The sequence below is a fragment of the Capricornis sumatraensis genome, chromosome 4, assembly GCF_032405125.1.
Source record: "Capricornis sumatraensis isolate serow.1 chromosome 4, serow.2, whole genome shotgun sequence".
NCBI lineage: Eukaryota > Metazoa > Chordata > Mammalia > Artiodactyla > Bovidae > Capricornis > Capricornis sumatraensis.
The window spans coordinates 161038094-161051617 of NC_091072.1; the positions used below are offsets into that span (position 1 = coordinate 161038094).

Genomic DNA, 13524 nt, shown 5'->3' on the forward strand with positions numbered 1-13524 from the left:
TCCCCATCGGCCTTCTTCCAGATACTCCTCACACATCCATCGCTACCACGGCCCCGTCTGAACCCATTTCTGGAGACCACCTCTATCCTGACTTCGCTTTTCAATTACCCTGCTCTTGATGCTGATCTGTGTCTGACCACCAGTCCTGGGACTTCACCTTGGCCCATCCTCCCCAGGTAACCGCATCTCCTCATCTGGAGATGAGCAGGTCCTCTCACCAACTGCTTGGCTGAGGCCTCAGATCTCAACCTCAGACCCAACGTGTCCTAAAGCAACCATAAACCTGGCTTGCCCTTAGGTCTCCGTTGGCGGCACTAGGAATAGTAATGCTTTGCTCAGGCGGTCCTGAAGCCTTCAAGTCAACCTGTTTCTCCCTGTACCTTCCCCTCCTAACACACAGCAGACGGGAAAGCATGAGGTAAGTTATGAGGAGCGACCAAACCCAAACTGTACTAGTTACATCCAACCAGGCACTGGCTGCTGTTCCCCTTTTAAATGCTAGTATCTTAGTTTTGGCTGTCACCCCGATCGTTGATTTGTGCAGTAAGCTATACTGAGTTGGGGAAAATGCTGTTGGTTGGGGGACCCTGACAAGGAGCTGAGCTCTGAGATAGATCTCTGGGGCTGGAAGAGATCCCTGGGGCCTTCCTGAGCCTTGCTAGGTGAGGGTCCCAGGAGGCTTTGTCCAAGAAGGGGTCCCTCCACATCTGCAGAGGTGTTATCAGGAGCTCTCTGGAGATTCGCAGAGGCCATGCACGCACAGGATGGTGGGGTAGTTCCCAAGGCTCTACAGCAGAGAGGGTCTGCGGACACTGTCAGCAGGGGGTCCCCAAGGACTCACTGCCACTGCCTCAGGGAGATGCTACGGCTGTGACAGGAGGGGATCCCTGCAGAGTTCGCATGGTTGCCATCCCTTTAACAAACGTTGAGAGAGCAGAAGACTGGCAGGTCTTGCAAGCTCCGTGTGAAGGGACATCACCAACACGCACCCACTAAACCTGCAGGGTGGGGACGAGGAAAGTGGGAAGCCTTGCTGCTGCAAGACAGGAAACTCGGGGGGTCACAAGGGAACTGAGAGAGCCACTCTGCTCTGCAGGCCCGGGTGGCCTTTCCTGAGGCACTGGTTGCCATATGATTAATACACACATAGCACCTACCAATGCCCTCTGCACAGCAGGTACTGAATCAAGGTTACTTCTTCGTAAGTGAGGAAAACGTGAGTCAGAACATAATCAAGAACTGGCAGAGGTCTGCCAAGGGGCTCCCCACAGCCATGCCGCAGCTCCAGTCGGAAACCAGGCCCAGAGCTCTCAGGCCAGGTCTCCAGGCCGATGGAGACCCATCGCAAACCACACAGGTGATTTCAAAAGCCCTGCTCAGTTCAAGTGCTTAGTCGTGTCCGCCTCTTTGCGCCCCCATGAATCCCAGCACGCCAGGCCTCCCTGTCCATCACCAACTCCTAGAGTTTACTCAGACTCACGTCCATCGAAGCGGTGATGCCATCCAGCCATCTCATTGTCTGTCGTCCCCTTCTCCTCCCCCCAATTCCTCCCAACATCAGGGTCTTTTCCAATGAATCAACTCTTCACATGAGGTGGCCAAAGTATTGGAGTTTCAGCTTCAACATCAGTCCTTCCAATGAACACCTAGGACTGATCTCCTTTAGGATGGTCTGGTTGGATCTCCTTGCAGTCAAAGGGAGTCTCAAGAGTCTTCTCCAACACCACACTTCAAAAGCATCAATTCTTCGGCACTCAGCTTTCTTTACAGTCCAACTCTCACATCCATACATGACCACAGGAAAACCCATAGCCTTGACTAGATGGACCTTTGTTGGCAAAGTAATGTCTTTGCTTTTCAATATGCTATCTAGGTTGGTCATAACTTTCCTTCCAAGGAGTAAGCGTCTTTTAATTTCATGGCTGCAATCACCATTTGCAGTGATTTTGGAGCCCCCCAAAATAAAGTCTGACACTGTTTCCTCTGTTTTCCCATCTATTTCCCATGAAGTGATGGGACCAGATGCCAACATCTTAGTTTTCTGAATGTTGAGCTTTCAGTCGTGTCCGACTCTTTGCGACCCCATGAACTGCAGCACGCCAGGCCTCTCTGTCCATTACCAACTCCTGGAGTTTACTCAAACTCACATCCATCGAGTCGGTGATGTCATCCAGCCATCTCATCCTCTGTCATCCCCTTCTCCTCCTGCCCCCAATCCCTCCCAGCATCAGAGTCTTTTCCAATGAGTCAACTCTTTGCATGGGGTGGCCAAAGTACTGGAGTTTCAGCTTTAGGCCAACTTTTTCACTCTCCTCTTTCACTTCCATCAAGAAGCTCTTTAGTTCCTCTTCACTGTCTGCCATAAAGGTTGTTAGCCACGTTTAAAGAAAAAAAGGAAAAAAGGAGTGTGAAAATAATTTCAGCAATACATTTTATTGAATCCAACACACACACAAAAACATTACTTCAACGTGTAACCAACACAGACATTAATATCTCCATTCCTTCCTTTGTACTAAGCCCTGAATACTCATTGGAAGGACTGATGGTGAAGCTGCAACTCCAATACCCTGGAGTTGTGAAGGTGATGCGAAGAACTGACTCATCTGAAAAGACCCTGATGCTGGGAAAGACTGAAGGCAGAAGGGAACGACAGAGGATGAGATGGTTGGATGGCATCACCGACTCGATGACGTGAGCTTGAGCAAGCTCCAAGAGTTGGTGATGGACAGGGAGGCCTGGCGTCGTGCGGTCCATGGGGTCGCAAACAGTCGGACGCGACTGGACTGAACTAAGTCTCTGAAACCCCGAGTGTATTTCACCTGCCCGTTGCCAGGGCCGAGAACCGCCCTTGGTCAGGGCTGAGGTGGGGGAATCTTCCTGCTTCAGGGGCAGCTCTTACTCGGGAAGCCTGGTCCAACCCCCGCCCCTCCTCGGCCATCCTGCCCCCGGCCCAGCGCCTCCAGCCCCCAGCCCCTCACTCGCCCCGGCCCCGGCCCCACCCCCGCCGCTCTTCCCCGGCCCGGCCCCACCCCCACTGACTACAGGAGTCAGCCAGCCACCGGGTGTTTACCGGTCCCCCTCAAGTGCGCGCGACAGTCACACCCTCGACCACCCCCGCGGACGGGTGCCTTCGGTCCCCGCGTTGCTCCGCCCTCTGGTGAGGACCACCGCCCGGCGGGGCTCTCAGGAGACGAGGGGTCTCCAGACGTCGTGACTAACAGGCAGCCCAACTCCAGTCTCCAGGGCACCGCCCCCGGAGGCGCCTTGTAGTGACGCCGGGCGCCCGCGTCGTGCGTCACGCTCTCCGGGGACGGGGGCGGGACTTCCGGGAGTGCGAAAGCACAACTTCCGGAGGGAGGCGGAAGAACCTCTCGGCTCTACATTTTCGGGGAATCCCGGGGATCGCTGAGGGGGGCGCCAAACGGGGTACAGGAAGGGGCCGCCGCGGAGGGCTGGCCGCCCTCGGGGTGTCGGGGCCGTGGGTCTGAGCGATGAGGAGGGACCATGGCCAGCGACGGGGCCAGGAAGCAGTTCTGGAAGCGCGGCAGCAGCAAGGTCCCGGGCAGGTGGGTGTGACGGGACCCCCGGGTCGGGGTCAGGGGTCAGAGGTCAGGGGGCGCGTCGGCTCCCCGGGGGCTGGGGAGGAATCGGGGGGTGCGGAGGGGCGATCGGGGTTCTGGGGGGACTGCCCAGGGTGTCCGGGGGCGCGGACCGTGGGGTCTGGGAGGTGGCCGTGGCTGTACGTAGGAGCGAGGCCAGAGGGGAGGGTGTTTGTCCTGAGACCGCCAGGCTGTTTTCTGCGGAGACTCTTCGGCCGCCGGGGCTGCACGTAGGAGCCTCCTCTCCTGGAGCCGCGAGGAGTCGGTGGAGCGCGGAAAGTGGCCGGGTGGCCGTCCCCGCGGGGCGGGTGAGCTTCTGCAGGGGGCGTGGTGGCCTGGACCCACTCGACTGGCCTAGTCTCCTGTGGGTTCTGCTGCTTTTGCCCTGGGCTAGGAAGAGTACTTTGAGGCTCCCTGTGAATTTCCACCATCCCAAATTCCTGGCCTCAAAACCCAACTCCTGTCTTGAGTCAACAGCAGGAAGAAAATTAAAAAACTTTTTTTTTTTTTTTTTTATGGAAATAAGTGCCAGCAGTGACCTGGGTGCGCCTTGGAAGCTGTACTGCTCCAAAGTCCTGTAACTGATGTGTGGCCCTGCCCAGCCAGGGCCCCAAGGAAACGGAGACACGACTCGGAAAATGCTTAGGAAGAAATCAACTGCTGGTGAACGCAGATTAGAGAGAAACAAGCTACAGGATTTCTAGATACGGTCCTGTTTGCAAACTAAAAGTCTCAGATACGGAAAATGAAGAATTGTGGTCTTAACTCCAAGTAGAATCATGCATGACCACAGTTTATTTTTAAGGCTGCATAATAAGCACTATTGTTTGAGTGATAGAATTATAAACTTTGGAATACACTATGTCCAATCAGAAAGGCTTAATTTTCAGAGTGGCCTGGGAGTTAGCAGGAGCTGAGTTACTGTATGCCCAGAGCAGCGATTTTCGGACAGGGGTCACTAAAGTTGGCCAAAGATCCTGTTTTACTGTATAGGATGGTCCTTGAAGAACAGTCAGAGGTTTCATCACAACCAATGTCAGGGTCCAAGATGACGTGGAAGTTCTGAAATAGCAGCGAGTAGGAGGGCCTAGTGGCGACAGGAGCAGGCGCTCTAGAGCACTGACTCCGGGGAGAAGGATCCACGTGGCGAAACAGTGTTGTGTGTTGCTGTAGGTCCTGAGATTTTGGTACCTCCTCAGTCTAAATGGATTCTGATTCTTCACCACCAACTGAGGCAGGAGAGTAATGGAGCTTCTGTGTTAGTTCTAATGGTGAATAAACCTTTGGATCCATAACTGTGTCTCTTGGGTATTTGTCCTTATCTTGGGTTCAGTGGGACTTCCCTGGTGGCTCAGATGGTACAGCCTCTGCCTGCAACTCAGGAGACCCGGGTTCAATCTCTGGGTTGGAAAAGTCCTCTGGAGAAGGAAGTGGCACCCCACTCTAGTACTCTTGCCTGGAAAATCCCACAGATGGAGGAGCCTGGTAAGCTACAGTCCACGGGGTCGCAAAGAGTCAGACGTGACTGAGCGACTTCCCTTTACTTTTTTTTTTTTTTAATTTTACTTTGGGTTCAATAGGGTCCCTCCCAAAATTCAGATCTTCGGAACCTGTGAGTCTGACTTTATATGGAAACAAGGTATTTTGCAGATGGAATTGAGTTAAAATGAGAAATGAGGCCATTCTGGATTAGGGAGAGCGCGAGTCCAATGGCTGGTGTCCTTAGGGGAAGAGGGAAATTTGCACCCAGAGAGACAGGTGTAGGGAGGATGGCACGGATGGTGGAGGCAGATTGAAGTGATGCCTTTACAAACCAGGGAAGCTGCGGATTCCCGGCAGCCAGTACATGCTAGAAGAGGTAGGGAGGGATCCTTTCGCAGAGCCTTGGGAGAGGCGGGGCCCAGGCGGGACCGTGGCTTTGGCCTTCTGGCCCCCAGCTCTGGGGCAGGACGTCCCTGGGGTCTCCAACCGTCTCCAGCCGGCGGGTCTGGGGTGCCCAGCTGCGGCGGCCACGGGAGCCTGCTGCTGTCCTCGGGTTTCTTCTGTGGTTCCTGCATCGCCAGAGACCGCCTGGCCTGCTCTGGGGTTTTGAGTCTGTGCCGTGCAGAGGCACTGTTGAGAGCAGCTCCCTGAGATCGTTCCAGACTCAGAGTGGGGTCTGTGAGCCGCCGCTGCCGGCACCGTGGAGGCCGGCCCGTGAGGGGAGGCCTGCAGGGCCATCTTGGGCCCCATGCCCCCTGCGGCCTCGCCTCTGGCAGCGCTGCTGTTTCGGGCGGGAGGAGCTTCGGGGGTGTGCGGCTCCCCGTCAGCACGTGGCCCTCCCTTGGGGGTCGCTGGCCGCGCACTGCTTCACCTGCCCAAGCACCTCGTGGCCAGGTCCCCGCCGATTCTAGCCGCTGTGTCAGCTCTTGTGGGTGGGCCCTGTAATTAGCTTTTTTTTGAGTGTGGGCCCCAACTCAGAAACCTGAAGGTGGAAGAATACACCCACCACAAAATACAGAGCTGTTAAAGGCTCTTTGTACCGCACAGCCCTTTATGATGAACAGCTCCTTGACAGCAGTGGCTGATGTTCATCTTGCAGTCACCGTGTGCCAGGCCCTCTTCCTACCGCTCTGCACACGTTTGTCTCCCTGGTGGTTTATTTCATTTTTAAAAGTCTTTTTTGAATTTGTTACAATATTGCTCCTGTTTTATGTTTTTTTTTGGCCAAGAGACGTGGGATCTTAGTTCCCTGACCAGGGATCGAGCTCGCATCCCCTGCGTTGGGAGGTGGAGACTTGACCACTGGACTGCTGGGGAAGTCCCTCGCTGGTGTTTCAGAATTTATAAAACGCCCTCTGTCCTCCAAGCACACTCTGGGCCTCGCTGAGGTAGGCGTGGTGGTTTTCCCGGAAATGCTGTGCAGAGAAGCCTCTGTGTTTTTGCAGGACGTGCAAGGCCCTTTATGACCTGAGCCCGCTGAGCCGCGTCTCCCGCCCCTCCCTGCTCTGAGCTTTGCCCTCAGTGGTGCTGGGGGGCTTGTGGATTCCTTGCTGTGCGATGCCTCTGTCAGCTTCATGCTTTTGTAGCTGACCAGAATGTTCTTTCCCTCCCTTCCCTCTCCTTTGCCTGGCTTTCTTTTTAAGGATTTTGAAAAACTCATTTCCAGTGTGCCTCCCGGTGAAGCCTGGCCTGGTTTCACGCGGTCTGGACTAAAGTGCCCCTTTGTGCATCACACTCAGTGTTGTTGGAAAGTACTTGCTTTCTCCACCAGCCAGTGGGCTCTGAGTGTTTAGGGAGTGTTCCTTACTCATCTTTGCGTTGTTACTGCAAAATCAATTAAGCAGTGGTTGATCCGAACTGTTTCCTAGATGAGCCTGGAGAGGACTGGTGATTCGGCCAAGGTCTCATGCCGCGTGCGCTGATCTCGCTGGGAGATCCCCCTCTTCTGTGCACGCTCTGGGCCTTAGGTTGTGTGTTTGGCTGGTGGTTCCTTAGAAACTTCTCTTCTGGATGAAGGATGGGAAGATGTCTGACTCGGGACTGGGTGGTTCAGGTTTCAGCCATCTCTCTGACCTTCGCCTTGGGCCTGTTGTTCTGGGCCGCGTGTCTTCCTGTGTGACCTAGGAGCTGCACTCGACCGTGACCTCCAGGAGGATATTTGCTTGGCCGAGCCCTGATCTCTTAGATGAGGAGGAGAGGGGCCTCTTGGACCCGTTCTGACAGCCTGATAACTTACTGATTCAACAAATATTTATTTAACCAGTATTAACGTGCGAGTCACGGTTCCAGGTACTAGAGGTGCATCCGTGAACAAAACAGAGCAGAACCTGGGCTTGCAGCGGAGTCGGGGAGGCGGAGAGTGATGCGTTAAGGAGCAGGTTAACTGGCGGGCGATGGCTGGAGTCCAGACAAAGGGAAGAGGGGCAGACGGCTGGGGGGCAGGGAGGTCTCAGGACGATGCGAGCCGGGTGAGCCCTCCCAGAGCAGGTGACATCTGAGAAAGGTCTGCAGCAGGTGCAGGAACAGGCCTCGGGGGCGGCTGGGAAAGAGTGGTCCAGGCAGAGGGGTGAGCACGTGCAGAGGCCCTGGTTTGGGGGCGACGCTCATGTGTGTCTGAGGGGGAAGTGCAGGGGTGTGCGACCATCGCTGAGGGCAGGGCTCGGTGTGGGGACAGTCATGGGGCGTGAGGCCTGGAGGCGGGGCTCGTGGTCGAGGCAAGGACAGAGGCTCTCGGTTTCTCCTTCTGAGGGAGGGGCCTTCGGAGGACTCTGCCCGAGGCGTGGCCTGGCCTCCGTGCTGTGTCGTGGGTGGACTGGGGGCTGAGAGGCCAGGCTGGCAGCAGGGACCAGTTAGGAGGGGCAGGGCTGCCGCTTCTGCCATTGGCCTTGGCGTTCTTGCCACACTTAACGTTAAATGCCATGACAAGACCGTCGCACGCAGGTGTGAGAACACACGCCGCCCTTCGGCATGGCCCCCTTGCGTGCCACGTGGCGTGTGGTCTGCTGACTGTGCAGGGCGACGTCTGTAAGTGGAGGGGTGGTGCTCAGGGCCCCCACTGCGGGTGGAAAGGCCGTGGTGCTCTGGTGGGGCCGGACCGGGAGGCGGTTCAGCATCCTGGTTCTGGCGGCCGTCAGCTTTCAGTGCTCAGAGCCACGAGGGGCCCCTGAGTGAACTGGCCAGCCGGCTCCGCTGTCACCCCACTGGCCACCGCAGTTGCAGGGAGGAGTGGGTAACTCATTCAGAAAGCGGCGCGGGGAGCATCTTCCGTGTGCCAGGGACCGCGCTGAGCAGAGGGACGTGGGCCTTGGGGCCGGTGAGCACCAGACGCACAGTCTGCAGGGTCGCCCCGCCGCAGCCTGGCGATGGGTGCAGGACAGTGGGCGCTGCGTCCACAGAATGCCACGGCCCCCGGCGGAGGCCTTGTCTAAGCAGGGACCCGGGGCTGGAGGGGCCAGCCTGCCTCGCAGAGGTGCGGGTCAGGGTCAGAGCATTGCTATAGGGAGACTCGGCGGCGGAAGTGAGGAGGGGGTGAGTGGGGCCTGGAGAGGACTTGGGTCCTGGTCCCCATCACTGAGCGGTGAGGCCCCATCGTCCTCCCGAGAGCAGGCTCAGGGCCTAGGCTGTGACAGGTTTTGCAGGGGTCCCTGATGGACGGGGTGCTGGGGGTTGGGGTGACCCCTAGGGTTCTGGCCTGAGGGGGTGCGTGTGGTTGGCAGAATGATTCCCGGCCCCCCACCAAAATGTCCACGTCCTCCTCTCCAGAGCTTGTGAAGCGTCGGTTCCTTGGCAGAGGGGAGTCGGGCTCGTAGGTGGAATTACGGTCGCTCGTCAGCTGCGCTCGAGATGGAGAAGCTGTCCTGGAGCGTCCGGGGGACCCACTGCAGTCCCAGCAGCTATTACAGGCGTCGGAGATGGGGCGCGTGGCTCCGTCTGATCTGCAGTTGCTGGCTTTGAGGGTGCAGGAGGGGGCCCCGAGGCAGGGCTCGTGGGGGCTGCCTCTGCCGTCGACCAGCGGGAAGGTGGGCACCTTGGTCCTGCACCCGCTTGAAACTGAGTTCTACCGACAAGCCGGGTGAGCGGGAGATGGGTCTCCCACGGTCGCCTCTGGAATGACTTTAGTCTTGGGAGACCCGTGCCGGCCTCCGACCTCCAGAGCTTTGGGATGACGGCTGTGTGTCGTAAGGCGGCAAGTTCGTGGTCATTTGTTCCCGCAGCCACAGGAGAGCCCCGTGGGGGCGGTCGGGGAGATGTGCTGGAGAGGCTGGGCGGTCTGGGCCCTCGCTGGTAATCTCTGCAAAGCGTCTTCGTTCCTCAGGGCCTGGGACTGAGCTGGGAGGGGTCTTCTGTGTCCTCTGGGGTCCAGGAGCCACGGGGAGGCCCTGCCTGTCTCCTCAGGGGTTCCCAGCTGCTGTCTCCCAGCCCCCCGGGCTGTGTCTTTATAAAGGTGGTTTTCTTGCTGTGCTCTCAGAGCGGCTGTTCAGATCGTCTGCTCCTGTTTTCCTGTCACAGGGAGCCTGGGAGTCTGCGCTCTGGCAGCAACTTTGTGTTTTAGGGGAGTGGGTTTCTCTGGCCTGCCCCCCACCCCCGACGTGAGTGGAGGGGGTCTTGCTCTGATGAGCTCCGTGGACACACCTGAGGGTGGGCTTCTGCTAAAGATACGGTTTTCCCGTGGTCCTGTTTTATTTTATTGAATGCCTTTTATTTTGTCTGGAGACATTCTGAAACAGTTAAGTTTAAAGTGAAATCGCACCCACCCGCCCCCGCCCCCAGCCCTTACATTTCTGTCTAATGTAGGAGATCTGGGTGCTTTGGGGTTAATTTTTAGATGAGTACAAGAGTGACTTAGAGAAAAGTAAGTCCCTGATGATTTTGGACTTATTCTTTTTTAAACTTTTTAAAAACAAGAGCTGGAGGAACTATTTCTCTCCTCCGAGCGTTGTGAAGGCCCGCGGAGGTTGTGGGTGGAGATGAACAGGCCAGGCGCCGGGCCCACGTCTCCCCACATCTCGCTTCCCTGCCTCCGTCGGGGCAGCCCCGCCTGGCTGAGATCAGCTCAGATGAGGAGGGCTCAGTGACCCAGGCTGGGAGTGACGCCCGCCCTCACCGTGCCGCTCCGTCTTCCCTGTCCCCGGGCTTGCCCGCTCCTCCTTTGAACACCGGCCGCGTGAGGACTGGCTCGTGGGCTCTCTGGGTGCAGTGGGGTCCCAGCCTCAGAGAGGCTGGCTGCACAGGGGATGCTAGGCAGGAGGAGTGCCTGGGACTGAGTGCCTGGCCCTCCCTGGGGAGGAGTCGGGGGTAGTGGCTGGGAACCGTGTCCCCAGGCAAGTGTTGGTTCTGCGCCCCGGGGGATGGCAGAGCCGTGGACCAAGTGCTGCCTCCCTGCAGCGCGCTCCCCCGGAGCGCCTCCTCTGCCGGGCTGTGGTCCTCGGGGCAGCGGGATGCTGCGCGGTCCGTGATGGCCTGGCCCCAGGCTGGGGTTGGGACCTGGTCTCTTGCCCGCTGACTTCCTCTCTCCAGGGTGGGAGTCTCCCTCAGTTCTCCAGGGGTGAGGGGGCAGCTTCTAGGCCCCTCCCCCCGACAGAAGGGAGACAGAGAAGCAGGAGGCCCCGAGGGACGGGCAGCCTGGGCTTTTCCATCCCGGGCTGCGCTACAGGGAACTTCGGTGCTGAGTGCCCTTTCTCCTGTTCCCTCTCTCTGATGCTGGTTCCTCTTTGGGGGGATTCCAGCCCAAGCGCTGCAGGTGAGGGGGTGTGTGGAGCTGTGGGTGAGTCTAGTTTAGAACAGTCGTGGGTCCTCTTGCCAGAGTCACGAGAACTCAGGGGATCACTAGCATGGACTGGGCCCGGGGCCCTGGGGTAGCCCCTCCGGGCGCCAGCTGGCTTGGGACTCAGGCCTCTCGGCCGAGGGCACGGCCCTTTCTGGCCATGCTGCCCCTTGCGTTCCTGGGCTCCCACCGCATAAGTGCCCTGATCGCCAAGGGCCCGTCCCTGGGTGCCCCTCCGCCCCTGGGGTCCGCAGCTCACTGGGGCCGGCAGAGGACGGCGGTGGCCCTGCGGTGCTCTGCGCCCTCGTGCTTGACTGTGCTGTGGGGTCAGACCGCTCAGCTCCGCGCTCCTCAGATGCGCCCGTGGCCACATCCGCCTTTCCCCGCTCCCTCGCACTCTTCATGGGCGGGTTTGCCCCGAGCCTTCTTCCCGTGAACGTCTGCTAGCCTCGGAGACACAGTGTGGGCAGCGGAGGGACAGAAGAGGCCCTGGGCGGTGTGGGTGAGGGGGTGGCGAGCAGGCCAGGGTGGGCACGGAGAGTCCGAGTGTCCCCCGAGGGCCGCATACCGACCTGGCAGACGGGAGGCGGGAGAGCTGCCTGACCGCCCTGGAGGCCAGGGCTGGGCTCCCTGGTGGGGATGGCGGCCTGGGCTGGGCGTAGACGTGGGGGCGGGGTTTGGAGGTCCTGGTGGACCTGGAGACCCACTTAACGTGGTGGGCTTCCAGGAGGCGGCGAGGGTGGTCTCTGGGTCAGTGTTCTTGGAGAGGATGTCTCAGAAGGAGTGAGTGTGGGGCGCTAGACCCCGCAGGTGGGTTCCAGGGGGAGCCAGGAGCCGCTGGTTGGCAGGAAGTTGCTCAGGTGGGCGAGCCTGATGCGTTTCACCTGTGTGCCTGCAGAGAGTGATGTCCTGGCGGGGCACGGGTCACCACGGATGGGTGTGAGGCCTGGCGGTGGGGGCAAGGCTGATTTTTGTGACAGACCCTTTAACGTGAGGTGGCGCATGTGTGCTCGAGAGCCGGAGGTGGTTCAGCCTGGAGGCAGCTGTGTGCGTGTTCACGGGAGATGGGTGTGCTTTCCCGCGCTGGGAAGAAGGCGGGTGCAGCGTGGGACTTTGGGAGCCACAGAGGAGTCGGATCGTCCGGATGGGCTGGCCGGAGACCGGAGAGGTGAGAGGGCGCAGTGCGAGTCTGGAGCAGAGTCGGGAGGAGCGGGGATGAGGGGGGTGGTGACGGCCGGCTGCTGGGCTGGCCTTTCCCCTGGTGATTTCAGAAGGCTTCCCCTCCACAGCCCTGTTCATCCGTCTTTTCTCGGAGCTGCATGGTGTGTGGGGATCGTAGTTCCTCTCCCACCAGGGATCGAGCCCTGTGTTGGGAGCTCCGCGTGGTGCCCGTCGGCCACTAGGGAAGCCCCCGGGGTTGTTTCATTTCTCATTTGGAATTCTGGCTGCAGTGGGTCTTCGCTGCGCCCGCACGTTCTCTCGCGGCGGGCGGGGGCTGCTCTCGCTGCAGCGAGCGTGCCCCTCGTGGCGGTGGCGTCTCTTGGTGGGGAGCGCGGGCTCTGGGCACGTGGGCTTCAGTTGAGGCAGGTCCCGGGCTCAGAGCACAGGCTCAGTGGTTGGGGTGCGCGGGCTTAGTTGCCCTGTGGCCCGTGGGATCTTCCTGGACCAGAGATCGAACCCACGTCTCCTGCATTGGCAGGCAGATTCTTTACCCCTGAGCCACCAGGGAGGCCCCTCCTTGCTTTTCTCTTGAGACATAATTAACATATTAGTTTCACGTGTGTAACGTAAGGACTCAGCATATGTACAGGTTACCAGATGACCCAGTGGGTCTGGTTAACGTCCGTCACCACGCAGTTACAGGCTTTTTCCTTGTGACGAGAACGTGTGAGGTTTACCCTTAGCAGCTTCCAGGTCTGCAGTCGAGTCCCCCTGAGTCCAGCGCACGCTGCGCCGTCCTGGACTGGCGGGTCCTGTCCCTGCCGACCGCCTCACCCCTTGCGTGCCCTGCCCGCCCCTGGGCCACACCACAGAGGCTGTGCTCTGTGAGCACATCCCGTCGCTGTTTTCTTCCGACTGAGGCACAGTCGGTTCCCAGTGCTGTGTTTCACACACTGGGTTTTCACGGGGAAGGAACCTCTTTGCTGTCAACGTAAAGGGAGGGACGAGTATATCATCAGAGCCCTCATTTCTAAGACGTATTGGAGCCATCCGTGAAGTGGCTTGCTGGCTGGCTCAGTAGCTGCCCATCTGTCGGCTCCCGGGCCCCCAGGAGTGTGACAGGGGATGAGTGCAGTCCCTTTAGTGGGGAGCTGGTGGCCGGGCGGGGACAGGAGGCGGCTGAGAGCTTGCGGGACTGGGCGGCTGTCACCGCTGAGTGGCAGGCGTGGGTGCTGACGGTGGGACAGCCTGGAGCCCTGCGGCGTGGGTCCTGGGGGGCCGCGTGGGCCTGCACGCGACTCTGGGAGGAGGGGAGGTGGAGCTGTGAGCTGTCGTCATAACGGGCTCCGTGCATTTGCCTCTGAGGCCCTCTAAAGTTAATTTCCTTGGGAAACTTGCTCCTTCTGAGCATATTCTCTAAATCCGGGGAGCATGGCTGTGGCTGGAATGAGCCTGATGGTAAATCATCACTCCTTTAGTTCATGTTTCAGAAAACTGCTACTGAGCCCAGAGGAG

General features: G+C 58.8%; 1 protein-coding gene across 1 annotated transcript in view; it reads left to right on the forward strand.

Annotated features, from left to right (window-relative positions):
- The first annotated feature begins 3375 nt into the window (after positions 1-3375).
- Positions 3376-13524, forward strand: part of TBC1D22A (TBC1 domain family member 22A) — a 263232-nt gene continuing 253083 nt past the window's right edge. The window contains exon 1 of the mRNA XM_068971006.1: positions 3376-3569. Coding sequence (XP_068827107.1) covers positions 3508-3569 — 62 coding nt within the window. The 5' untranslated portion in view covers positions 3376-3507. The remainder of the gene's footprint in view (positions 3570-13524) is intronic.